Consider the following 26,635-nt stretch of genomic DNA (forward strand, 5'->3'; position numbering starts at 1 on the left):
AATTAAATTTATAAAGATTTCTGAACCTTGAAATATGATCATCTATAGAATTTGTAAACTTGCATTGTATTTTTGCATTTAAATAAGTAAATAAGGATGTCAATTTCATCATAACTCAATTCATGTGAAAAATATGGGCATACAAATTGTAATGAAGCCATTTTTTCTTTAAAAAAAAGGTAGTTTTCTCGATTTTCTAGCCACATATCCTCATTTTATAACCTTTTACATGTTTTACATTGTTCCTTTTCAGTTGCATCATTTGACCGATAAGTTAAAAACAAAACAAATCTATCAAGACAAGTTTTATCACTTATACAGTCAATTCTAGGATTGCATGTTAAGGTGGTACCCAACACTTTCACTAAAATTAATTTGGCTCGTTTAATTTTCCTAAAATTTTAACAAAGTATTTACTTTGAGCCTTAAACAAAAATATAAAAAATTTAAAAAATTTGAACCAAGCGTTTTATCAGAAAAATTACACTGGTTATATAGCAGTTTGACAAACACCAATTTTGATCATTTAGAAGCTTTATATTGCCTTCACAACGCAACGTCATTAAAACGTTCTGCTGATATTACAGAGTTATCTCCCTGTAGTGTTAGGTACCACCTTAAGTTGGTAATTAACTTCAGCTTCCTTGTAAAAGGTCCAGCTGGATGTAGCCTAGTGGCACATCCATAATACATATCTTCTCATTGCACCTTGCAGTATATATATTATAAAGCAAATAGAATACCAGATAAATAAATGTAGCTTTAATTTCCTTATAATGTGAGAAGTCTTTCCAATATATCTAGCTATTTTCATTTCAACAATAATTGGTAAATCTGTGTCCATGTCATTAAGATGAAAAACATAATAATCGAAAGTAAAAAAAACATTACTGTAGCAGGTTGCCTTGACATTTATAATATTTTATTGCATCATTTACGTAAGACATTTAAAATGTACCAAATATTTGCAAGCTTTAACAAACTGTATGCGCTAGCATGAAGTTATAAACCAGGATGTATTCAATAAAGAAAGGATCATATGAAGAAAACATGATATACAATAATAATATACTTTAATTTCTTAGTAAGGTACCCAGAGGAGCATATACATGTTACATTATCTTAATCACTAAAATATGGAATATATATAAGAATGGCTTTTCCAGAGATGCTGCATTGGGTTGTCATTATTTTTTTTAAATCAGCTGAAGTAAAATATGGATAATATAAGTAAAGTATGTAAACCAACTATAAAACTACCACCTCCCTAAAGTAAAAGAAGACAACGGTCAGATCAACAAAGCATAGCACTATATATACTTTATTTAGTTATTTTACTATGACTTGAGAATAAGATAATTTATGTATCATTTTATCATATTAATTCAAAGTCTGCATGTTATATATAACATGTGTAGCTTAATGTCCAAATCCTGCAAACTTTAGATTTGTAAAATTTAAGATATTCAGATGAAATTCAAAACAATTGTTAACAACTTTCAGCAACTAATTGTTGGAATTAACATTAACTGGGTTAGATCTAAAATTCAATGAAAACAATTCAAAATTTTCATCCTTTTAGTAAAATCTTGATTTCATACAAAGAGATTTTTTTTCTAAAAACAAATCACTTACAAATTTTATTTAAATGAAAACCTTATAGTCACATCTCACTTGCTATAACAGAAGTTTTTATGTATATCCTGTATCTGTGAGAACATCAATCAATTGTTGGTGAAAAAAGTTATATTTTTTCCGTACAATCCCCTATCCCACCACGAATCCTGGATAATTACCTGGTAAAGACAATTATATTTTATCCTGAACTATGATTTAAGGGAGCTTCTCTGCATCTTGTATTTTACAATGTTTCCTACTATTTGGGTCCTGTTGACCATTATTTTAAAGGTGTATTTCATGTTATAATGATTAATGGCATTAAATTATATCATACGTCATTCAGATAATTGCAACATTTTTTTTCTGTTTAAAAACAAATAATTTACACTTGCTAGTATGTGGGAAAGGTAAAACAAAATTAATAGACCACTTTCGAGTTCATCCGTCACCGGCAAAAACTCGTCAATTATACACGCCTTTATGACGTCATTTACCAGATAGAGGGGCTCGCCTGTATCCCTGCACTATTTACGTTCATCAAGCGTCTTAGTGATCGTCTTTGTGCAGGATAAACTAGAAATAATGGTTGCTCTGTAGGTACTTACTGACATTTCCCTAATGACAGCAGTGTTGATTGTCAATTTTGAGAATTCAATTTGCCGAATAATTCATACAATATAGAATTATAGTTTTCCAACCACTCGCTCAACATTGCAAGGAAGTGACGACGCCCCTAAACGCACAAATGACGATGATAAAGGCGCGTATAATTGACGAGTTTTTTCCGGTGACGGATGAACTCGAAAGTGGTCTATTATCACTTGAAAGAAAAATGCACATGGATTTTGTTAACTTGTTCTGAAAAAAAAAAAAAAAAATATTTTAACATGAAAACATTAAACAAAACAAACTATTCTAAGTTTTAAAAGAATGAAAGTTTAAAATGTAAAGGGTGATAAAATATTCATTAGATTATAAGTGTTGTTTTTACTTTAGCTACTTCAATTACATATTCAACATTGATCAAGGAAACATCTTCATATTTCTTGTAAAGTCACTTAGTGTATGTGCAGTTTCATGCATTACCATATTTTACTTTGGAGGATTAATATGATTATCTTTTTTTAATGCACCCTATGTCAGTGAGTATTCATTTAAATGCATAATTTATAAGTTCAAGCTTAAGTTACTTGAAATTTGCCTTCGATAACAGAAAGGAATACAAAAATAGTGGGTTTTTTTTCATACTTATACCATTAAAGACAATGTTAGGTTATTAATTTTCTTTCATTGAAAGAAAGTAAGCAGTTTGCAAGGTTATTTTATGCAAAACTTCACTTTTTCCCAAAAAATACATGCAAAAATGTTCTTATTTACATTGGGTACCTATTGATTGATTAAAACATATTTGCAAAATCGGCAGATCACGTCCTCACATGGACCTTGACAGAACACATGTACTAAAACAAAAACAACCTTAATATTAACCTCTATTGTGTTCATAATTTAAATTTATTGAAGGTTTAATTTTATTTAAATAGGAAAGCTAAATCATGTTTCATATGAAGGGATATATATAATCTTTTTATAAAGTTAGATAAAAGTGTGATTACATGTACCTATTTACCTACATGTAACAAGAATTATACACAAAAATATATAGAAATCAAATTTTCTGACAGTTGATTGACTTGTGAATAATACAATATATATATACATGTATGTATAAGACCAAGAAATTCACATCACAATTAAATACATTGTAGTTTGGTCTAAAAAGAAAATGTTTTTAAAACAATTTTTTGTCCTGAAGGCTAAAGAAAGTCGTCAATCAATAAAATTACACGTATCTGATAAATTACTTTTACCGAAATTAAGGTTGAACAAATATGTTACCATATATTTCATATAATGATATAGTATTTTGCAGTTCAGTGAACCAACAAAAATTACCGAGAATAGAACAAGATCCATAATAATAAGAGTACAACTATTGTTTAAATATCACAAATATCATTTTCAATAAAAAAAAAAGTATGTGAAAAAAAACATCTTTTTCAAAAATTATAAACATTTTAAAACAAATAAAACAGACAGAAGGTAAGTTAAAGGAGATGATAATAAAATGACAAACCTGTTGTTATCAGAGATTACATGAAACTAATACTTCAACATTTACCTGAAACAAATTATCGACAGGTGACGATCACCTTGTTATATAAAAAGGACAGAGTTATCTACCCTATCTACTATGTATATTACTGAATGTTATTGGCTGACCAGTAACAAACTCATCATATGATATCATTTTATTTCATTTCTTTAACTGATAAACCTGAGTTACCTCATGCCTCTTCAAATAGTAAAGCCTTCCTAAACATGCTAATTATAAACACCAAATGTATAAGGATGGTTTGGAATAATGTCAACCAGAAAATGGCTATTGTAAAGGAGCTTTGATACAGCAAAAAATCTGAAATTTTGGTTAAAGTTTTACAGGATTAATATTTCTTTCATTAATATTAATAGAAAATATTTTGAAAAGATTCTGCTGTGTTTAAAAGATCATGACACAGATTTTACACCAATACCCTTCTATTAATATATTTAATAAACTTGGCAGCCATTCCAAATGTCATTGGCAAGTCAAATTGGTCCGAGTACATGGTTATCGTCCTTTGATTTTTGTTGTTAACAAATATAGTCCCTAGTGTGGACAGTGTGTTGCTTGCCAATTTTTTTTATACCCCTTCTAAATGTATTAATTCATGCGTTTTTTTCTCAAATAGCAAGAAGGGGGATGAAATTACACTGTAAAAAAATTGATGGGTCATGAATTTTAAAGTAAAGTAGAGTAGTGATTTGGTTCAGCTGGAAAAGGTTAAAAATTAGAAGCTGTCAAAATATTTTAAAACCCCTGTAACATAGAATTGACCATATTTTGAGTCAGAGCTGATGAAGTTTTCTATAATTTTGATACAATTTGTCCCAAAAGTAGTACACCACACTGGAAAAATATCATTGAGAAAGCGCAGATTGTTTTTTTTTTTTTTTCATTTTTTGTCTATATGCACTACAAATTCAAATAACTGTGTACTACATTGTACAACCAATTGGTTTGGTCCAGTTGTGTGATATGCATTACTAAACAAAATTACCAGTAAAATTTGTAATTTTGTCAAAATCATATGTATATTTACATGTATATTATCCTGTCAAAAATAGTCTGGACCAGGTTATAAGAATGGTTTTCTTGGTTTTCTTTAATAATTTAAAAACCAGTGAAAAAAAAATTATACCAGTATATATAAGGTGAGAATCTATATATATATCTTTATTCTCAATAAACCATATACATAGGTATAGAGAAGACATGCAATTATGTACAATATTTACAACAAGACAGAGCAAACAAAATAGTTGCTAATGAAATATCTGAAGTCCATTTTAGCCAGGAGCACATACACCTGTGTTAATAATCTTTATGAATTTACATAATTTAATCAATACTGATTTGTTTTTTGAAGACATAATCTCTTTGTATTTGACAATATTTGCATTTTGTAAATAATAATGTGACAGATAATGTTTCCTGTTTTCTATAAAGTATTTACATTCTAATATATAATGCATTTCATCACCAATATCATTTTTATTACATAGAAGACACATTCTATTGTTTCTGACTATATTGTTCCATCTACCCTGTTCAATAGGGAGCTTGTGATTTGTGGTCCTAAATCTACACAAATCAATAGACAGTTTGTTCCCAAGAATTTCAAAATAATCTTCTTTTCCAAAAAAATCTTTAAAAAGTTTGTAATTTAGTGCTTTTGGTGAGTTTTCTAGTAAAGAATGCCAGACTTGTACATACTGATCTTTAAGTCTAAGTTTGATGAATGAAACTAACCACTTGCAATTTATAAAAGATTGCGTTTCCCATACATTTGGGATACCACATTCGTTCAGAATAGTCTTTATTCTGTTTAACCATGAAAAATTCACATTGTCATTAATAGACATGTGATAACACAATTTATATAAAATATATGATAGTTTTGTCTCTTTACCAGAGTTTAATCTTCCCCAAAATGAAATCAATCTAGTTTTTATGTCCAAGTCTATAGGATATCTTCCAAGCTCCCCATAAATCATATAAGAGGGTGTAGATGTTTTCAGACTTAATAACAATTTACAAAATTTTAGATGTACCCTTTCAATCATGTCGTTATTGCCAACACCCCATACTTCACAACCGTACAGTAGTATTGGCTTTACCATTTTATCAAATAAATCTAGCTGGCTATATATAGAAAGATTATGTAGACGACCTAGTCTTAACACTTCGTAAAGACCCTTGGTAGCTTTTTCTACATTAAACTGTTTTGTTTTATTAAAATTGCCTGTTCTTGTTAGAACTATTCCTAAGTAGTTAAATTCATCAACAATATCAAGTTTGTTGCCATTAAATAAAAATTGAAAATCACATGATGGTCGTCTCCTTGAAAAAACCACGACCTTTGTTTTATCAACATTAACTTTAAGTTTCCATACATCTGTGTAATCTTGGAAACAATCTAAAAGTTTTTGGAGTTCAGTTTCTGATTCGGCCATCAAAACAGTATCATCAGCGTACAGAATGATAAAAAGTTTTAAAAAAATATCAAGTTTTTCCTCAAGCTCTTTTGACACTGATTTAAGGCCCTCAAGGTTACAGTTTTGCAAAAAAGAATCAAGATCATTTAAAAATAAAGAAAAAAGAAAAGGCGATAAATTTTCGCCTTGTCTAACCCCGTTACTACATGGGAAGAAATCAGATAAGGCATTGTTATATGAAATACATGACTTTGTACCTTGATACATATTTACAATCACATTATACATACATCCATTCATATTATTTAAAAGCATTTTGTACCATAGTGCATCTCGCCATATCGTGTCAAAAGCCTTTTCGAAATCGACGAATGCACAAAATAGTTTTTTCTTTTTTAACTTTAAAATTTCAAACAATGTATGAATCACAAATAAATTATCGGTGGTTGAATAACCCTTTCTAAAACCACATTGGTTTTCGTTTAAAATCCTGAATTCTTCAGAGAAAAGATTTAGTCTCTCGCATAAAATTGCGGTAAAAAGTTTCCCCATACAACTTAAAATGGTAATTGGTCTAAAATTTTTGGGGTCCAACTTGCTACCTTTATTTTTATAAACAGGCTTAATGTAACCAACTAGCCAACTGTCTGGTATAATACCAGTGCGAAATATAACGTTAAATAATTTTTCGTATAATTCAATGAATAAACTAGCTGTAGACTTGATATATTCGTTTATTATACGATCATCCCCAAATGCTTTATCATTTTTCAGGTTTTTGATGCCCTTAAGAATTTCGTCTTTAGAAATTCCTCTGTTTAAATTTTCATTAAGCCTATCGACATCATTCGGGTTTAGAGTTGGAATATTTGTATTTTCTTCAATTTCTCATACACACTATTTCCAGTTCGTTTTAAAAATTATTTTGATAAAGGAAAGATTTCAAACTTTTCATTTACAATATACTTAAACAAATATTTGAAATGGTTATATAGAAATTTTAGGTCTTACAAAAACACATAGAAGGTTATATTTTCCCTAGTATTTTTAGAACTACTTACATGACTTACATGTAATTTATCTTTCCAAATAAATATAGAAGAAAAATGTTAAATTTTGAGCTCTTTTTGAAAGGTTGGATATTAATAATAACTAAAAGAAATTTGACTCACCAAAATTTATTTATATAGATAATTATATTCTGGAAAACAATTATAAGTTTTAAATTCTTTTTTATTAAGTTACAAATTGTTTCCTGTACTTTTATTAAGTGATCAAAAATATCATATATTAAAATCATTTAAAAATAGTTATGGGTATGAAAACACAAATGTGCCTAACAGTGTAAATTCAACCTTTGGTAGACGTCACATGATTAATATGATGCTAAATACATAAATGACTAAAATGTGATCAATTAGAACTTACAACTAATGAATGAGGGAAATAAGTAGAGAATGATGATTGAACATTCATTATACAAGTGCTTTGAAAACAAAGGTTTTTTTTAAATACATGTATGTATATAGAATAGTTGTGCATAATTTGATTATTGTCCTGGCACCAATTGAAAACGAACATCTGCATCCTTTATTCATTCACTATCGTTTCATTTTTGAACTGACTAATGTTAAATTGTCAGACCTATAATGGGTTTTTTTTACAAATTGTGATTGGGATGGATAGTTGTCATGGTTGTCTCATTGCAATTGGTTCTCATACATGTCCCACATCTACTTGATATATTTATGATGTACAAAATGTATATTTGTACCGGTATATATATTTGCATTTTGTTTAGATTTATTTTCAAAAGTCATATGAAACAAGATTCTGGTGATATTAATGTTAATTAGGAAATCATTTCAAAAATATACGTGCAGTTTCAAGCATAACCCTATTTTATTTTGATGAATATGATTATCTTTAATTTGTAAAATGCATTCTGAGTGTCTACAAAAGTACCAGTCTGACATCTAGACGGATTAAGACATCCCTAATAATAAGTCTCTACCTGTACTGTATATCATAAAATTCAAATCATGTTGCTTAAAACTAGAGGCTCTAAAGAGCCTGTGTCGCTCACCTTGGTACATTTGTATATGTGAATATTCAACAAAGGACACAGATGGATTCGTGACAAAATTGTGTTTTGATGATGGTGATTTGTTTGTAGATCTAACTTTACTGAACATTCTTGCTGCGTACATATATCCCCATCTATAATGATTGGCCCAGTAGTTTCAGTTAAAAGTGTTAGTAAAAATTTACAAATTTTATGAAAATTGTTAAAAATTGACTATCGATTCGTCTGAAATTTTCAGGGCAGATAGATCTTGACCTGATAAACAATTTAACCCATGCCAGTTTTGCTCTTAATGCTTTTGTTTTTGAGTTATAAGCCAAAAACTGCATTTTATCCCATGTTCTATTTTTAGCCATGGCAGCCATCTTGGTAGGTTGACCAGGTCAACGGACACAATTTTTAAACTAGATACCCCAATGATGATTGTGGCCAAGTTTGGTTTAATATGGCGCAGTCGTTTCAGAGGAGAAGATTTTTGTAAAAGATAACTAAGATTTACGAAAAATGGTTAAAAATTGACTATAAAGGGCAATAACTCCTAAAGGGGTCATTTGACCATTTCGGTAATGTTGACTTATTTGTAAATCTTATTTTGCTGAACATTATTGCTGTTTACAGTTTATCTCTATCTATAATATTTTTCAAGATAATAACCAAAAACAGCAAAATTTCCTTAAAATTACCAATTTAGGGGTAGCAACCCAACAACAGGTTGTTCGATTCATCTGAAATTTTCAGGGCAGATAGATCTTGACCTGATAAACAATTTTACCCCCATGTCAGAATTGCTCTAAATGCTTTGGTTTTTGAGTTATAAGCCAAAAACTGCATTTTACCCCTATGTTCTATTTTTAGCCATGGCGGCCATCTTGGTAGGTTTACCGGGTCACCGGACACAATTTTTAAACTAGATACCCCAATGATGATTGTGGCCAAGTTTGGTTTAATATGGCGCAGTAGTTTCAGAGGAGAAGATTTTTGTAAAAGATAACTAAGATTTGCGAAAAATGGTTAAAAATTGACTATAAAGGGCAATAACTCCTAAAGGGGTCATTTGACCATTTCGGTAATGTTGACTTATTTGTAAATCTTATTTTGCTGAACATTATTGCTGTTTACAGTTTATCTCTATCTATAATATTTTTCAAGATAATAACCAAAAACAGCAAAATTTCCTTAAAATTACCAATTTAGGGGTAGCAACCCAACAACAGGTTGTTCGATTCATCTGAAATTTTCAGGGCAGATAGAACTTGACCTGATAAACAATTTTACCCCATGTCAGAATTGCTCTAAATGCTTTGGTTTTTGAGTTATAAGCCAAAAACTGCATTTTACCCCTATGTTCTATTTTTAGCCATGGCGGCCATCTTGGTTGGTTGACCGGGTCACCGGACACAATTTTTAAACTAGATACCCCAATGATGATTGTGGCCAAGTTTGGTTTAATTTGGCCTAGTAGTTTCAGAGGAGAAGATTTTTGTAAAAGTTAACGCCGGACGCAGGACGACGACGACGACGGACGACGACGACAGACGCCGGACGCAAAGTGATGAGAAAAGCTCACTTGGCCCTTCGGGCCAGGTGAGCTAAAAAGGTGATTTATCATTTAAATGTTAAGGATAACACTGTAAATACATTTTTTTATAAGAACAAGTCACTTTCAAATTCTCTAAAATTACAGAAAGAAGTACAAAAAAAACCCTTTTCTTCCTCTATACTTTTAAAATTATCAGCTTTAGTAATTCATTTGTTGTCATTCTCCTTTTTAACACCAATTGCAGTTTGTAAAATCTATAAAAATTAAACTGCAAGTCAAGCATATATCTTATTTACATTGGGTACCATTTTATTGATTAAGAAATATTTGCAAAATCGGCAGATCACGTCCTCACATAGACCTTGACAGGACATGTGTACTTAAAACAAAATACAATCTTAATTTTAACCTCTATTGTGTTCTAAATTTAAATGAATAAAGGTTTTATTTAAATAGGAAAGCTAAATCACGTTTTATGTAAGGGGATACATATGACAAGATATATATATATTATCTATTTTATCAAAACAAAATAAATTTCAATATAAAATTATTAACATACAATAAAAACAATGATAGGAATAACATGTAAAAGAGAGACTTAAGATACCAAATGGACACTAAAGTGGAAAATAAACTGACAACCCCATAGTTAAGAAAGACAAAAAAACAAAAACAATATACAAAACACAATAAAGAACACTAAACACTGAGCAACATGAACCCAACCAAAAACTGGGGGTATTCTCATGTACTCCAAAACAGTCAGCTGATTAACTTTCAAATACATTTTAACAGAATAAGGATAAAACAAATACAACCTGATGATAAAAAGTCATGCTGTCAGACACTGCTTTATTCTAATACATTGTATATATATATACACAAAAGTGTATCACAAAGATTGGTAGTTCAACTTAAAAGAAAATTTTATACAGCAACACAAAACAACATTACGTAGGAAGACAAAATATTGTGCAAGATCCAGTAAAGGTTCCAATACAGAAACATAAAATTAATATTTTATCTTTCTTTAAACGTTTAAATTTGAGGGCCAATGAATAGTCTTCTATATGTACAATTAAATGTTGACGAAAAGCCCTTCCGTCGTATCAAAATATACAAGGCCTTGTTTTTTTGACGCGTTTCTGTCGTATCAAAACATACTAGGCCTTGTATTTTTGACGCGTTTCTGTAGTATCAAAATATACTAGGCCTTGTATTTTTGACGCGTTTCTGTCGTATCAAAACATACTAGGCCTTGTATTTTTGACGCGTTTCTGTCGTATCAAAACATACTAGGCCTTGTATTTTTGATGCGTTTCTGTCGTATCAAAACATACTAGGCCTTGTATTTTTGACGAGTTTCTGTCGTATCAAAACATACTAGGCCTTGCATTTTTGATGAGTTTTCTTTTTCCAACTTTTTAAAATTCTGAAATTGTTGTTCATCCCCTAAAATACTGCTAACACTGTTATCCCAGTTAGTTTTAATAATTTAAGATATTTACTTTAAAAATATTTTTTTTAAATGATTCGCTGAGAGCAGCCTGATACGACAGCAGTGGTTGAACCCTGAACAGTTAGGGCAAATTTGGTCACAATTCAAGCTTGATACTGTCTGAATTTGGATTGTGATCAAATATTTGACATAATATAGTTTTTTGGACACAAAGATCTTTCAAATCTAATCTATTGCGCAATACTGCATTTGTACTGTGCAATTGAAAATTTCTTCTTTAAAAATTTTTGAATTTTTTTTTTAAATCCCTTATACAAATTGTAAACAAAAAAATCCCCCCCCCCAACTTATTGACACCCCCCCCCCCCCATGAGCAATAATCCTAGCATTTCCTTTGTAGTATGGAGCCCTGTAGTACAATTTCTGAGAGATCCATACAATAGACTCCAACTTCTCTTAAACTGAATTTTAATGTGCATATTGTTATGCGTTTAATTTACTTTTCTACATTGGCTAGCGGTATAGGGGGAGGGTTGAGATCTCACAAACATGTTTAACCCAGCCGCATTTTTGCACCTGTCCCAAGTCAGGAGCCTCTGGCCTTTGTTAGTCTTGTATTATTTTAATTTTGGTTTCTTGTGTACAATTTGGAAATTAGTATAGCGTTCATTATCACTGAACTAGTATATATTTGTTCAGGGGCCAGCTGATGGACGCCTCCAAGTGCGGGAATTTCTAGTTACATTGAAGACCTGTTGGTGACTTTCTGCTGTTGTTTTTGTCTATGGTAGGGTTGTTGTCTCTTTGACACATTCCCCATTTCCATTCTCAATTTTAATTACACACAAGTTTTAGTCTGGAAAATAGAAAATGCTTCTTTTTGGACCGTAATTCCTAAACTGTTGGCCCCATAATCCCTAAAATGAATCCCAACCTTCTACTTGTGGTTTTACACATTGTGGCACAATATCACAGCAATTAAAATACTTATACACAATTTATTATCCTGAAACTAGAAAAATGCTGTTTTTTGGCCCCTTTAGGCCCCTAATTCCTAAACAGTTGGCACCACCATCCCAAAATTTTATTCCCTAAAACTGAAGAAACCAATGTGTTTTTGCAGACGACAACGACATCATACCATTATTGGGTCCGAATAAAAAATTGTGGTCGAATAAAAATACACACAATATAATGTAATTAATTATTGAACATCAGTAAAGTAATCAAATTTACCAATAACCATTTTTTCATGAACCCAATTGACCGTGTAGAAATATAAAAGGAAATTTGAAGGACAGGTTTAAACATTTCATTTCTTTCAGATGATATTATAAATTAGAAATTATGGAGCAGTACAATGCAGGAAAAGGCACCCAATCTGTCAAGTGTACCAGAAATAGTGATAAATTGTGCAAACTAATTCATGTAATTAAAGTTGTCATTTAACTTCAGGAAACCAAAAGTCAATCAGGCTGTTGTTTGTTTTTTGCGCTTAGTAACAATTTGATGAGTCAAGTATTTCATTATACTTGTTATAATGTATAAATCAGGCTGTTAGTCTTCTTGTTTGAATTCTTTTACATTTGTCATTCTGGGGCTTTTTATAGCTGACTATGACATGAATGCAGTATGTGTTTTGCTCATTATTGAAGACTGTAAGGTGACCTATAGATGTAAACTTTATGGAATTTGGTCTCTATTGTAGAGTTGCCTCGTTGACAATTTGCAATCAAATCATTCTTATTAACTTAATTAAAATGCATGTACCTACATTTTTTATGCATGTACATTATATTGGTGGACTAATTACCTTTTTAATAGATTAGTGAATTCATAATTCATGTATGTTTGTATTATATATAAAAAAAGAAGATGTGGTATGATTGCCATTTTAATAAGACAACTCTCCAAAAGAGACAAAATGACAAACTCACAGAAATTAACAACTATAGGTCACTGTACGTCCTTCAACAATGAGCAAAGCCTATACCGAATAGTCAGCTACTTTGTATAAAGGCCCCTACACCACAGGCACTTGTCTCAAAAAAAAAATTCCTATATACCTTAATATGACACAAGGTACATGTACTTAACTAATTTTTTTGAAAAATGACACCCAGTCCCGAATTCCTGTTATTTTTTTATTTCTCGGTTGTCAAACCTACTTAAACTTAATATGCCGTAAATCTAAATTGATTAATCTACACAATGGTATATGACACGACTATCATTGTTGTCGGGATCATTAGTAGCAGGCCTGAGAAGTCGGTCAACGGGACGTTTTTTTGCCATCGTCTCAAACTTTGGCAACACCCAGTCTGCATGTAATTTTATACTGGCCCATGGTTTCTCATTGGTCAATTGTCTGGCTAAAGATAAATGTGGGAAATTTTGGTCAATTTATAACTCTACATCAGTGTCGTTGTGTACACGTGTGTTTCATAACAAACTTATTTGGATTTGTTTCACATAATCTGTAAAGAATTTACAATAAAGATAATAATTCATAGTCAGAGAGAAGCTGACAGTTTTTATTTTAATATTTTTTTATAATAATTCAATCACTGCGGGCTGTGTGTTGCCAAAGTTTGAGACGAATGCAAAAAAACGTCCCGTTGACCGAATACAATGTACATGTAATTACAAATGTCATTAAATTAGTATGATTGGTGTATAAAATTGTTTATGAATCAAAGTTTTCAAGTTGTATTTGATTTTATACTACAAACATGTACATATGGCACGGGACATACTACATGTACTATATACTACATTAATATTCCCATGATGTATTGAATGTATTAAAGTAACAATACCATAACAAAACCAGAGACACAATTTACTGTTACATTCATATATCTAATTGGTTCCCGACACAACCTAGCATTCCAGCAATAATCGCCAACGAAACAATATCATTTTTGTTATTTTTATGTTTTCAATATTATACAGGTTGACAGCCCCTCATTTGAGTAATCATTTCATAGTGCTAAAAACAATATTTTCTAAAAATGGGTCTTTTTAGTTAAAATGGCACCACTTTATAGAAAAAGGAACAACTTCTTCCAAAGAACTATATTTTTATTATGGATTTTGAAAAAGTTAGCAGCCTTGAAAATAGTCAAATTTTCTGATTTTTCATAGGCTTGTATCTTCTCAGTAAATCAAGATAGGGATAATCATCTTTCAGAAAATATGCTGCATTTTTCATGAATATGTGCCATTTTACGAAAAAAGACTCAGTTTAGAAAAAAATGTTTTTTAGCACTACCAAATGATTACTCAAATGAGGGATTGTTACTCATTTGAGTAACAGTTCCCCATTTGGTGGGTTGTGCCCAACCTGTTATAGTAGCAGCTAGCAAGTGCCAACCAATAACATTTTGGAGGGCATGGTACATATATGTATGTATCCCTAGCTGAGGAACCATAGTTCTTTAGTCTGCAAATAGTCAAGACCTGTATATTATTATAGTGTGCAGGTTAAAATAAGGCAGTGTCTGCGCGTACCCGCATGCGGGTACGAATAGTCAAATTGCCGTTCTAGGCTGCGCGTACCCACATCCGGTTTTCTAATGAAATGCCATTGGATCGGGTATAAAACGTGAAATATCTACGGAAATTATCGATTATATGGGAATATATCTTGTAGAACGAGTGAAGAGTATTAAAAATAATATTTTCAAATTGTATTTATTAAACTAATGATACATAATAAACATTGCACAATGATGGAAAATGAAACTGTACAGTCCCTGTAAGAGAAAAAACACGATAAAAATTAATACAAAAAAATAAGGATTATAAATTTTTAATGCAAATTTAAAGAATAAAATTATTATAAATTAAAACTGATTTATGATATATGATATTTTAAAATAATCTTTTAGTAAAATGTAAAACAGAAACTAAAATTTTTAAATATATAAAACAAACTACTAAAAATAAAGCTTGAGTTTATAAAAATTTAAATTTAAAGAAGCAAGTAATAATGAATAAACGTGTACGTAGGCTGGCAACATTTGAAATGTGCAGCCGGGTTGTGCCAAAATAATCATATTTGATATGTAAATTTTGTTCCAAATCTTAATTAGTTACATGAATCTTTTATAATTGGTTTAAATTGATATTATTACTTGCTTCTTTAATTTTTATAAACTCAAGCTTTAATTTTAGTAGTTTTATTTTACTTTTTTCTTTTAAGGGACTGTACAGTTTCATTTTCCATCATTGTTCATTTAATTTTGCAATATTTATTATGATGCATCATTGTTTAATAAATACAATTTGAAAATATTATTTTTTCATATTCTTCACTCGTTCTACACGAAATCCCCATATTATCGATAATTTTCGTATATATTTCACGTTTCATTCTCGATTCGATGGCATTTTATTAGAAAACCGGATGTGGGTATGCGCAGCCTGGAACGACAATTTGACTATTCGTACCCACATGCGGGTACGCGCAGACACTGCCTTAAAATAAATTATGACTTACATGAAAGTCTAATCCTGAATAAATCAAAATTGACAGTACAATAACTGGACAGGCAATTTTTAAAACAATTTTTTTCAGCTTAAACATAGATCTTGATTCTAGAAATAATACAAATTAAGTCTTACAAAAAGTACCTGAAGTTGTTTTCTCTACAAAGTTTTATCAACCCGGACCCTAGTAAGAAGAAGTTCTGAGGGCTGCTAAAAATCAGAAAGGTTAAAATTTGCTTGTTAGGAAACACGAACTCTTCATTGAGAATTTGAACTGTTTATTTCCTGATTCGGATCTACACAATAGTTTTACCAACATCCAAAACACTACATGTCAATTATGCAACATATGTTCCAAAAGTGCAACAGGTGACATAAACAACTAACCTCAACCAGTTTCGTACTTTTAGTGTAGTTTTTATTGAATATGTGGGTTGAAAACAACTTTTATTCCATCGTATTGTTCTAATCAATATAAAAAAAATATCTTTTTATTCCTGTTGTTCTTTCGAAAATTAAATACGAAAACAATTGTAAACACCTGTCTTTACTCGGTCTCATATGACTTCCGGGAGGGCAGTTCCAAAAAATTATATTTTTATGTTTTCTAAATAATTGTTCAGTAATGCATCATGTTTTTCAGTGCTGAAGATGACGATCAAGATTTTGTGTCAGGAGGGTCTAAGTTAGTTGAATGTATAAAATATATGTACATATGAATGCAACAAAAAGAAGAACATGTCGAATGACTACAGTGTATGAGTCTAGGAAAAAAGACAGTTCGGCCGTGGTTTATTCAACCGTTGTCATTTCGGCCATTTAATAAAAGTAAAAGCAAATGAGGCAACTTCCGACAAGAGACCATGTGACAAATACAGTTCGGCCTTCAACAATGAGCAAAACACCCTATAGGGGGTTGCTGTCAGCTGAAATTCGCAGTGGTTATCGGTCAAAATAATCTAAACTATCAACCACATTCACTCGTGATGTAGTTTTTCACATTTCATTCATAAATCGCCAAAAGAAAAACCGCAACTGACTTACCTTTTAAAGTGATTGCACTGTGATAATCCTGACCTTTCAATGGAAAGATCCGAAAGTCAAGAGGATTGTTTCAAATCATGAGTGTTAAGTTATGTACATGTATTTCCCATTACTGTGTATTGCTATCTTAAAACAGACTTATAAGTCTTTAGCCTTCACGCCCTTCAGTCGCCTGATAACATGAGCCCTGATTACACATCTGATTCTTAATTCATATTTGGTCAGTAGGCAGTATATGCTCTGACCCTAACAAACATGTACATGTAGCTAAATGCTGTATGCTACATGTAAGCTAAAAATTGAAAATGAAAAAATCCTGCTTGGTGTAGGAATGAACATATTGACTCCAATTTATTCTAGATGTACAAGACCAATCATAGAGTCTAAATATTTTATTTCACAGTTTGCAATATAAAACTTTGAATATGTAATTACTATTTTTTTTTTCAGATCAAGGTTAGCTAATTTATTTGGTATAGATAAGCAGAGTTCCCAAGGTGGTAATGAATCATTAACTTATACAGCACCTAAACAGCCAAGGCCAAAAGGTATTCAGATGTTTACATTTTAGCAAAGTTTTGCTTGGTCAATTTCTTTTTTGCCAACTCTTTGCAAAAGCTATATTTATTCAGCACTCTAAATTATCAACATGCAATTGACATGATTAAATTCAAAAAAACATAAAACTCTGATTAAAACAGGGTTGCTAAAACGTTTGCAAACATGTTTATGTTTAAGGTAAAAACAAATCGCTTTAAAAAAACAGGATCTCAAAATCTTATCAAACTACAAACTCAACAACTTTAATTAATAAGAATGTTGAGGTAAGCTTTCCTTATTAAAAGGGATTCCCTTACAAGTCTGATTTTATCTTAATGCATTTATGCACTATGTTTTTCAGAACCAGCACCACAAACTGATGGGGCACCTGGTGTTTTGTTTGCATCTGCAGTAAATGCTTATAAATAGTGAGTATAGTCATTCTTAACTGCCATATAGGACATAGGCAGCAAATGTTTGGTGTTATAAATAGTACCTTTTTTGCTGAATATAATTTTCTGTTATATTTTAAATGTTAAATTTGAGAGTCCAGTAAAAAGTTGAACTAAATGAGAATTAAAAATATAAAAAAGGTTTTCAGTTTTCATGATGAGATAATTTTCTTATTCACTTTTAGTGATACATGAGCTGTAATTTCTTTATATAATCACATTAAGTGTACAGTCATGACAGTTGGTAAAGTGAATAAATCTAGTGAAAACAATATCATGAATAGTATACACTATACAACTTGAAACATCACATAAGATTCCCAGCTATAACATATATGACACTTTTCATCCTTTGCAATATGAAAATATGTTCTGTAGTATAATATCAAAAATGAAATAGTTTTTATATGATATTAAAGTTTTAAATACTGTGGATTTATTTATTTTTTGTGGGTGCACTTTTTCATGGATTGATGTGAAATTAAAGCCTAAAATTAATTTAGAATTTCAATCATTTGCATTTTATTTATATATGTAGCTCAAAATTATCATAAGGTAAATAAAATCACAGGTTTTGAAATTCACTGTTCTACAAATGCAATCTGCTTTAAAATCCATGATCCCTTACAGTTTTTACAATAATGCTAGCATTTGAAACATGTGAGAATATTTGTCATGTGATGTTTCAAAATTTAGTGTCATCTTACATGACTTACCTCAAACATAACATCCAATAAAATTTAAGTATGATATATACAAGCTGAAACCCTGCCTATCTTGATTGCCATGCCTGAGCAAACTTTGATACAAGCAAAGAAAGCAAGCCAAACAAAGATTTGTCTTGCTAGTATTAATGTGAAAGCTGTAATTAAGAATTTATATGAATCCCATTCAAAAAAGTATATTTATTTAAAAAACTTTATACATTTGATTTTCAGTGTTGATGGGAAGTATGCTTCACAAGGTAAACTGGGAGCTGCAATACTGGCTAACCATACATCACTGGACGTAAGAATTAAAATCAATAGCTTTTGTTTACAGCACCTTTTTAGTATACACCTTATCACTATTTGTCTGCTATTACTGGATATCACACAAGTTCCCATAAAATTTTTTGACTTCATAAAACAAAATATCTGACGCCACAATGGAAAAGTGATTGTTGTATGCGTCAAAAGTTCAAGTGGCCGGGTCAGCCGGAATTAGCGATAAGGTGTATTGTATACTGGGTAAATTGGAATACATATATTGTCTTTTGAATATTGTAACTCCTTATACAGATAAATAGAGACAACAATCCACTAGAGTCAAATAATACAAATAGATGATCAGAGTATGGTCCAAACAATGAGCAAAAAGTATACTGTAAAGTTAACAATTGAAGGTCATTACATGACAAAATATGAAATAATTTATAAAACGAGAAAGCCAATGGCTTTATTTATGACAAAACTGTTACAGTAACAATACTTTTCTTTTGTGACAGTTTCTTTAATCTGACTTTGCTTTGGGTTGAATAATTTTTGCTTCTGATGAACCATTTAGCTCAAATAACAATAATCATTTAAGCCAAATCATTTTAAGTGTGTTTTGTAATTGAATTCTTGTTGTCTAATTTTCAGTACAGGATTTTGTTGTATGTATCCAAGCAACAGCAGGTGACCAATGCTAAAATAACAACAGCATTCACATTTACCGTAAGTAATTCAAACAGTTATTAGTTTGAAACCATTTTAATCAAAGTGTTAATCATGTTCTATCAAGGGTATTTTAGGTTTACCCTGCTCCTCTGATTATATACCTTATGACAATTATAAAATTGTTGCTATAGATTTCAGTAAGGCCACGCAAACTTAATACATTGTTTGTGGGATTCCCATGTGTTGTAAATAATTTGGTGTGACCTAAAGATTATGTTGGATAAATTTTCTCTATGCCAAATTCAAATTTGGCACATACATTTTTGTTAAAAAGAAACAATATTTGTAACAGGTACATTATTGTTATATAAATGCATTTAACATATAAATAAGGAAATCTTTATTTGCAGGTCCAGCCAAATAACTATGCAATTATATATGATGATAGTAGACTGACATGGTCCTTAAATTTTGATTCTGAACAAAATGTACAACTGTTTGCTAAAAATGTAAGTACTTAGTATATATGTGATTTATAGAATTAAGATATTTTGTCCCAATATTTTACTCTATATTTTACATTGTAACATAGAAAGATTAAATCTGAAATTAATCTTAACAAACATGTGGTTGAAATTTGAATATAATTATAGAAATTGTTGATCTTTCCTGTTAAAACAGTCAGGATTCTACTTTGTCAAAATTATCTCCCCATTACACCAGCTAATTTTGAAACCTGATAATTTTATTCACATGGCACCATTACAATCCATATATGTCAATTGTATCTAATAGCTATTGAGCAACTTTTCTACAGTTAATCAACTCAAAAACAATTGTCAGATCAGTTGTCATAGGTAAGAATAAGAGGGCATTTGAAGAATTGCTCATTTCAATGAAAAATTTGACTTTCTCGCCAGTTAAACTACAGATGTGCTGTAGTAACATTATACATTATTGCTATTTTCATAAATCTGTGTATGTCTTTCTTACCTTTCTTTCTTAAAATTCAGTGTACAATGTAATAGACTTATAGATTTTCCTTTTTATTTTCAGGTTGCTCTTGCTAAAGCACTGAGTGCTGGATCTGCCCTGGAAACTGTTATTTCCCAAGACTTGAATGTAGGAGAAGGTAGTATCAGTGTAGAGACTGGTTCATCGGTAGAGGTCAAATATACAGGCTGGTTACTTACCAACAATACTTTTGGACAGGTGCGTAGTTATTTATTTATGTTTTATATTTAACTGTGTTCAAGAGGACCCCTTTGAAATAAGTATATTGGTGAAAGCTTTTGGAAGCTTTAAAGTTTGAAGTAGGTGTAAAATATTTTAGTGACAGTTGCTGTAGGTTTTTTTCAGATTTAATGTCCAACAACTGTCATTGTATGTTGTATTAGAAGATATAGAATTCTTATTTCTACTTTTCTCTCTGTTTTTTCAGGAATTTGACAGTAATGCCAAGTCAGATAAAATGTTTCGTTTCAAGACTGGGAATGGAAAAGTTATTAAGGTAAAGAACATACTGGTATTTTAATCATAGAAAACAGAGCAATATATGTATGTCAGCTTGTTCAAAATTAAATAGCGAGACTTTGCTATGGAAAGTGATGTGAAAAAAGTGGGGAGGGGGGGGGGGGGGGGGGAATCCAAAGGGGCCAATAAAAAAACACAAGTCTATAAAAACCACTCAATTTCCAAATGCAGAAATCAGTCCTGAAAGCCTTGCCCAGAGAGAAGATTTAGAAAACTTGGACCATATAAAAAAACTAGGAAGGTGAATTCAGGTGCCCTGACAGGTCAGTCATGAATCATTATTATGATATACATGATTCTATGATAGTTATCAAAGGTACCAGGATTATAATTTAGTACGCCAGACGTAGTTTCGTCTTCATAAGACTCATCAGTGACGCTCATATCAAAATAGTTATAAAGCCAAACAAGTACAAAGTTGAAGAGCATTGAGGATCCAAAATTCCAAAAAAGTTGTGCTAAATACGGCTAAGTAAATCTATGCCTGGGATAAGAAAACCTTAGTTTTTCGAAAAATTCAAGGTTTTGTAAACAGGAAATTTATAAAGATGATAGACATTATATTCTAATAAACATGATAATATTTTTCTAAACATGAAATTAAGGTAAACATGATATTATTAAACATGATATTCTAAAAAAAATACCATTCAACAAACATATTATCTTGATAAATAGGATAGTCTGATACACTTTTCATATGATTATACACCATATATGTGATTTAGGTTACATTTTATATTGCAGTATTAAATTGTTTCATCATTTTCTGATATGCTTCTTATTGTCTTTAAAGATAATTTTCATTGTATTAATTATTACAGGGTTGGGACACAGGTGTTGTTGGTATGAAGAAAGGAACTAAGAGAATTCTAGTTGTCCCCCCTTCTCTTGGATATGGTAGCAAAGGAGCAGGAAGTAAAATACCACCTAATTCTACACTTATATTTGAAATCACCATTATGAGGGTAAGTTTCAAAATATGTTTCTATATATGAAACTAAGTTGAAAAGGTTTTGTTTATGATCACTTTGTTGTTGCTAGAATGTGAACTTTAGTGATCCCGACACAAGAAATTTTGCAGGGTGTATTGAGTTGTTTATTTTTTACCTGTCTGTATGTCATCTCTTTTAATTGATTATTACCAGGAATAGTGCTTTTGTATTTAGTCAAATCCATATTAGATTTGTATAAAGATTTCCTCAAAATGTGTTTGATAATCATAAAAATCTAAAATGGAGACCATTTGTCAGTAGGGAGAATGCTATAGTAATTCTTGTCTCAAGGAGAAGGCCTGAACTTAGCAGATTCTCTTCAAATTTGCATGAAGGTGTTCACTCATTTAAAAATCCACAACTTATATCCAATATATATATTATCAGACAGTTTAAATGGTTTATCATTTATTCAGATGGGGAACTTTTAAAAATATATGATAACAGAAAAAAAGGAAATATTAATTATTTCAGGAACCCCAATCATTTGGTAGACAATAGAAAAACAGCACTATAAGTGCTTCCTTTTTATGTTGGGAGGCAACACTACTGATACTTTTATTTTGAGAAGCATTGAGTGTTTGGAAATTGTTTTAACTTTTCATGGTTTTTTTTACTTTTTTTCCTGAGTTCTATCATTATGATGATATAAAGAGGGACATTTATTTATAATTTCTAATTATTCAACAAGATTGTATATATAATAGATCTGCCAAAGGATAACAGAAGATAAACATATATACAAATATAGTACATTATCATTGATGATATACAAACATTTTTTTTTTTTAATATTAAATAATTAATGATTTTTAATTTCAGATCAAAGGAGCTAAAGGGACATCACCTAGTCCTTCTCCTGTCCCAGATTCTACACATAGCCATGTTGATGATCAGGAGGAGCATACTGTTAAAGAAAGAACAAAATCCATCTCAGATCAGATGTCGGGTACATCGGTTAGTATACAAATAGAAATGGCTAAATTCTAGTAAGATTTGTAAAACAAAACCAATTGATATGAATTTTAAACATCAGTGAAACTGGCTGAAAATATTTGATGTTTTCTTCCATTTGGCACAATAATTTCTTTTTTTATGCCCCACCTACGATAGTAGAGGGGCATTATGTTTTCTGGTCTGTGGCTCTGTTCGTTCGTCTGTCCGTTCGTTCGTCTGCAGAGGTTAAAGTTTTTGGTCAAGGTAGTTTTTGATGAAGATGAAGTCCAATCAACTTGAAACTTAGTACACTTGTTGCTTAAGATATGATCTTTCTAATTTTAAAGCCAAATTAGACTTTTGTCCCCAATTTCATGGTCAACTGAACATATAAAATGAAAGTGGGATTTTCAGGTTAAAGTTTTTGGTCAAGGTAGTTTTTGATGAAGCTGAAGTCCTATCAACTTGAAACTTAGTACACTTGATGCTTATGATATGATATTTCTAATTTTAAAGTCATATTAGACTTTTGACCCCAATTTCACGGTCCATGGAACATGGAAAATGATACTTTGGACACATTCTTAACTCTTTACACTCCAATACAATGTTTAAACCATTATGAATCTAGTAGCACTAATATGCTATTGGAATTTATTGAAAAACTTTTTCAACCATTTGAAATAATCACTTTCCTGTTTGACCCTGGCATTTAAATTTTTATTTGAAATACATTTTACAGATAAGTTTGACCACTTGAATTAATAATAAACACATTTAATTTTTACATTTTTTCTCCACCCTTTAGACTAGTAAATCTGGGAAAGCCAGACTGATATCTAAGATGGCTAAGATGGGTCAGCCCATATTACCAATGATGGGAGGGGCCACACCTGTAGAGGTTGAGGATGACAGTGGAGAGGAGGAGGAGGAAGGGTCTATTGTAAGTACAAATTACAATTAGGATATTGTTGAGATTCCTAGTAGAAATGAGGTTGTTAAAAAAAAATTCAAACTCTTGGTCTGGTTGTTGTCTCTATGACACATTCCGCATTTCCATTCTCAATTTTATTTTTATATTTTGATATTGAGTTGGTAAAGTATCATTCCTTGGTATATTCTCCCCTGGCACCCACACAAACACAAAGTAATTAATTAACTGCTTGATTAATAGTTGATGCTGTAATAGCCAGCTGCCAATATTACAGCTGCATTGTACTTATAAATGAACAAAGTTTAAATTACATGTAAACCAAGTATGGAATAACAATCATGAAAAACTTTAGAGCAAAAACTGCATTAGAAGCATAACATGCATTATAAAAGCAAGGACAATTGATTTTCTGGCCAATGAGGCAAATTTCCATCAGAGCTCAATTGAATTGAATTTCAGCAATTACAAGTCACAGATAGAATGATTTATTATTACTACAGTAAAAAAATACTACAGTAAAACAGTTTCAAAACTAATTCTAGGAATAATGTCTTAATTTTTTTTTAAGTCAAAAATGAAATAAAATATATTTTAGGAACCCCAATCCCCACAGCCTATAGCAGAAAGTCCACCACAACATCATGCTACCAAACCAAAGTTTACAAAACCAAAGCCTGTCCATGCTCATCCATCACAGCCCATGGTACAGACAATGCCTCAACAATATATACAACAACAGCAACCAGGGATGTCCCAACCAGCATTTGTTCAGAGTAAGTCCCCATTTCATACAAAAACAAGAGAATTCTTTGAAAATAATTCCAGGAATCTGTTATAAATATTTTGAATTGGTGTTAAAAGAGTTTACATTTTTTATGCCCCATTTATGGGCATTATGTTTTCTGGTGTGGGCATTCATCCTTCTGTTCGTTTGTTCGTCCTTTCATTCGTTCGTCTGTTTGTCCTTCTGTCCCGCTCCAGGTTAAAGTTTTTAGTCGAGGTAGTTTTTGATGAAGTTGGAAGTCCAATCAACTTGAAACTTAGTACACATCTTCCCTTTGATATGATCTTTCTAATGTTAATGCCATATTAGAGATTTCCCCCTCATTTTCAGGTTCCACTGAACATAATAAATGATAGTGCAGAAGGGGCAACAATTTTTATACCCCCGCTTTAAAAAAGGGGGGGTATACTGTTTTATTATACCCCCCTTTTTATACCCCCACTTTAAATATACCCCCGCTTTAAAAAAGGGGGGTATACTGTTTTACCTCTGTCTGTCCGTCCGTCAGTCAGTCCGTCCCATGAATATTTTTCATCGCATTTTTCTCAGGAACTACAATACAAGGATTTCTGAAATTTGGTTTCAGGGTTTATCTAAGTCAGCTATACTGTGTGATGCGTTTTCAGATTGATCACTTGAAAACTTCCTGTTTACCGAACACTTGTATGATTTTACACATGATAGCCAAGTTGAAAATTTTTGTCACACTTTTCTCAGGAACTACAATACAATAATTTCTGAAATTTGGTTTCAGGATTTATATAAGTCAGCTATACTGTGTGATGCCTTTTCAGATTCATCACTCAACAACTTCCTGTTTACCGAACACTTGCCTATTTTTACACTATTTATATTATCCACTTGCGGCGGGGGTATCATCAGTGAGAAGTAGCTCGCAGTTTCACTTGTTGTTTATTTTGTCATTCCAGAGTTATTGGATTTTAACTGTTATAGCAAGATATCTCATATTGATCACAAATTGAGAATGCTTTGGTCAATTTGTTAAAATCTTTAACCTGTTTTGGATGGATAAAGGTACCCCCTTTTATTTTTTGTTAAGTTTATGATTTGTCTTCTCAGAGTCACAAGAATTAAACTGTCAAATATGTATGATAAGATTGATATACATGAAACTGAAGACTTTTTTGGAGTTGGATTTTAAAAGTTTTCCAATTTGTCATTTCATAGTTTTTTGGGACATTACAAATCTGTGTTTTATATTTCTCTTTAATTGTTTATAATGTAATATTTCAAGATTTACCAGTAGCCCAGCAGCTAGCAGTATATCAGCCTCAACAAGGATTTACACAGCCTCAAATGCAGGTTAGTTAATTATACATGTAGTAATATCATTCTCTGATTGAAAATATGACTCATATATAAAAATATCAGCAATGCAATTTATAAGTAAAAATCATGAATGTGCTGCACAAGGGAGTGAGGCACCATCAGAAATTCGCAGAAAATTTACTTTCATAATATTTACTTGAACACAATGTGAAATATAAGCAAAAGAGATTGGGTTCAAAGGATAAAGATATTGCAATATTCTAGGTAAAAGTGAGCTTAGAATTTAAACATTTGACAAAATTTTCTATTAGATTGTTTGCAAACTTCATGAAATCAAATATTCACTGAATCCTCAATTCTTGAAATTTGGGTACCATGAAAATAAGTAAATCCACAATATAATATGTGTGATTGTCAAATAAGGTTGCATTATAAAGCAAAACAAAAATTTTAATTATAGACCAAGAAAAGATTTTCAACAGATGATAGAAAAATGTTTATGCCCCACCTACAATAGTAGAGGAGCATTATGTTTTCTGTTCTGTGGGTTTGTTCGTCCATCTGTTCGTTCACCTCGCTTCAGGTCAAAGTTTTTGATCAAGGTAGTTTTTGATAAAGTTGAAGTCCAATCAACTTGAATCTTAGTACACATGTTCCCTATGATATGATCTTTCTAATTTTAATGCCAA

At 31.0% G+C, this 26,635-nt stretch overlaps 2 protein-coding genes across 4 annotated transcripts in view; one reads left to right on the forward strand and one right to left on the reverse strand.

Moving 5' to 3' along the window:
• Nucleotides 1-15,907, reverse strand: part of LOC134708233 (high affinity copper uptake protein 1-like) — a 45,555-nt gene extending 29,648 nt beyond the window's left edge. For all 3 annotated transcript variants that reach the window (XM_063568618.1, XM_063568616.1, XM_063568615.1), the window contains exon 1: nucleotides 15,809-15,907. In XM_063568618.1, the coding sequence (XP_063424688.1) occupies nucleotides 15,809-15,895 (87 nt within the window). In that variant the 5' untranslated portion in view covers nucleotides 15,896-15,907. The remainder of the gene's footprint in view (nucleotides 1-15,808) is intronic.
• A 431-nt stretch (nucleotides 15,908-16,338) lies between these two features.
• LOC134708234 (FK506-binding protein 15-like) overlaps nucleotides 16,339-26,635 on the forward strand; it is a 35,400-nt gene continuing 25,103 nt past the window's right edge. Inside the window, exons 1-13 of the mRNA XM_063568619.1 lie at nucleotides 16,339-16,483; nucleotides 17,293-17,390; nucleotides 17,744-17,810; nucleotides 18,773-18,842; nucleotides 19,457-19,531; nucleotides 19,885-19,983; nucleotides 20,531-20,686; nucleotides 20,916-20,984; nucleotides 21,832-21,975; nucleotides 22,825-22,959; nucleotides 23,747-23,881; nucleotides 24,468-24,645; nucleotides 25,912-25,979. Coding sequence (XP_063424689.1) covers nucleotides 16,431-16,483; nucleotides 17,293-17,390; nucleotides 17,744-17,810; nucleotides 18,773-18,842; nucleotides 19,457-19,531; nucleotides 19,885-19,983; nucleotides 20,531-20,686; nucleotides 20,916-20,984; nucleotides 21,832-21,975; nucleotides 22,825-22,959; nucleotides 23,747-23,881; nucleotides 24,468-24,645; nucleotides 25,912-25,979 — 1,347 coding nt within the window. The 5' untranslated portion in view covers nucleotides 16,339-16,430. The remainder of the gene's footprint in view (nucleotides 16,484-17,292; nucleotides 17,391-17,743; nucleotides 17,811-18,772; nucleotides 18,843-19,456; nucleotides 19,532-19,884; nucleotides 19,984-20,530; nucleotides 20,687-20,915; nucleotides 20,985-21,831; nucleotides 21,976-22,824; nucleotides 22,960-23,746; nucleotides 23,882-24,467; nucleotides 24,646-25,911; nucleotides 25,980-26,635) is intronic.

The sequence above is a fragment of the Mytilus trossulus genome, chromosome 2 (assembly GCF_036588685.1).
Source record: "Mytilus trossulus isolate FHL-02 chromosome 2, PNRI_Mtr1.1.1.hap1, whole genome shotgun sequence".
Lineage (NCBI taxonomy): Eukaryota > Metazoa > Mollusca > Bivalvia > Mytilida > Mytilidae > Mytilus > Mytilus trossulus.